The sequence below is a fragment of the Lathyrus oleraceus genome, chromosome 5 (assembly GCF_024323335.1).
Source record: "Lathyrus oleraceus cultivar Zhongwan6 chromosome 5, CAAS_Psat_ZW6_1.0, whole genome shotgun sequence".
Taxonomy (NCBI): domain Eukaryota; kingdom Viridiplantae; phylum Streptophyta; class Magnoliopsida; order Fabales; family Fabaceae; genus Lathyrus; species Lathyrus oleraceus.
In genome coordinates this window covers 575,564,866-575,566,826 of record NC_066583.1, presented here as the reverse complement: position 1 = coordinate 575,566,826, position 1,961 = coordinate 575,564,866, and the positions used below count along the sequence as shown (strand labels likewise).

General features: G+C 29.5%; 1 protein-coding gene across 1 annotated transcript; it reads left to right on the top strand.

Annotated features, from left to right (window-relative positions):
• The first annotated feature begins 234 nt into the window (after positions 1-234).
• On the top strand, positions 235-1,113 carry LOC127082163 (transcription factor GTE3, chloroplastic-like). Its single transcript, XM_051022387.1, has one exon. The coding sequence runs from the start codon at positions 235-237 to the stop codon at positions 1,111-1,113; it is 879 nt and encodes a 292-aa protein (XP_050878344.1).
• The last annotated feature ends 848 nt before the right edge of the window (positions 1,114-1,961 follow it).

Sequence of the window (1,961 nt, the reverse complement as noted above, 5' to 3'; positions counted from 1 at the left end):
TCAAATTTTTGTTATTTATAATTTTTTTTTAAGTATGAAATAGAAAGTTTGTTACAATTAATATCTTTTGAGATAACTTATTAGTTAGATACTAAAATTAAAAACGAGTAAAATAAAACAAAATAAATAAGATTGAATATTTAAAATTGTGTTATTAATGATATATCTCCCTAAAATCAAGACTTCACATTTACAGGATCCAACACAAACCCTTGTTCTTCCTTAACAACATCCATGTCCGACAACACCAAACCTTCTTCCTTAGAAGCATCAAACACAAACCCTTCTTCCTTAACTACATCCATGCAACATAACACCAAACCTTCTTCCTCAACAACACCCAACACTAACCCTTCGAACACACAACCTCGTAAAAGACTTATCATCAAGCTCAGTTATCCTCCTGGTTCAAGAAAACGCGATTCAGATTCTTGTGCCACAGATGAAAACAAGAGAAAGAAGATTCAAGATTCTGTAAAACCAATCATATCCTGTTATTGGGTTGATTCAAATTATCAAACCAAATCAACAGCTTTGTCTCAACCAAAGAATAATGGCAATGTTGTTGAAAACAAGAAGATCATCAAGAACCAAGTTTCCAACACAATACCTTTGTCTCAACCAAAGGATGATGACAATGTTGTTGAAGACAAGAAGATGATCAAGAACCAACTTTCCAAAACAACACCTTTGTCTCAACCAAAGGATAACATGAAGGATTCTGTGATAAGAGGTGAAGAATGTGGGTTGAAGAAAGCGATGGAGTGTGTTAAGAGGAGGCAATGTTGGTTGATATTGAAGAGGATGTTGGTAGACAGAGATGGTTGGGATTTGAAAGATCCTCCAAAAATAGCAAAGTCTAATAAGTGTAAGATAAAGGCAATAGGTTTGAAGGAAATAGAGAGAAAAATGAGGTTGTATGCAACAGAGGATGAGTTTGCTAGCGACATGAGGCTTGTGTTCTCTAATGCAATGGTAACGTATCCTCCAAGGAATCATATTTACCAAATTGCAAAAAAGTTTAGTGACACTTTTGAACACAAATGGAAGTCATTGAAGAATATGTGGGAACTTGAGGATACAAAAAGAAGCAACACTCACAAGAGATACTAAAGAGTGCAACATGTTGTGTTCTTATAGAAATTGTTCTCAAGTTATAAACTGTTAGCACCAATGTGTTTTCAAATCTGTCAAGTTATTGTCAATGAATATGTAGTATATATGGTCAATTAGTCTTTTATGTAAATTCTACATAACCTTACAGTGAAATCAAGATACTTTATTCATTGTTTAGAAACTGTATCATTTATGTAATTGCTAAATGAGGAACATTAATATAACTCAGTCACATTAGTCTTACACAATTTCAATATTGGTTACATATCTTTTTATAATCTCAAACTACTATTGAAAGCCTTAACATGTTTTATTAAAACAGAAATTTCGTTGCAATAGAATTATTTTCTTCCTTTTTTTTTCTCTTCTGATTGTGACAAGTATCAAAGGGATCCTTCTCTTAATAGTTTCCATCAGAATAAAATTTAAATAATTAATGTATTTAAAGCTAATTTTAAAGTAAATACTTCAATTTTAAAAAATATTATTGAAGTAGTTATCAGAGTAAAAGAGCCAAGCTAGTAGCTACTTAAAATAGTCCCTAGTCACATTTCAAAAAATTAGGTTATACCTAAATTTAATTTAAAATTACTTATAAAATCAAACTAATCACAAATTAATAAATTTAATGAAAATCAAATAATAAAAAAAAAATATTACAAATTGATGTTTGGTTTCCCTAGTCTCAAACTTTTAGATGTTTGTGAAATCAAATAAACAACAAAAAAAATTGCATAAAATTGATTAATTATAAGTTTAATGAAACTACAAATTAATAAAAGGATTTGTTTCAATTTATTAACATGTCATATTATATTTATTCACCTTAAAAAAATTGACTCTAA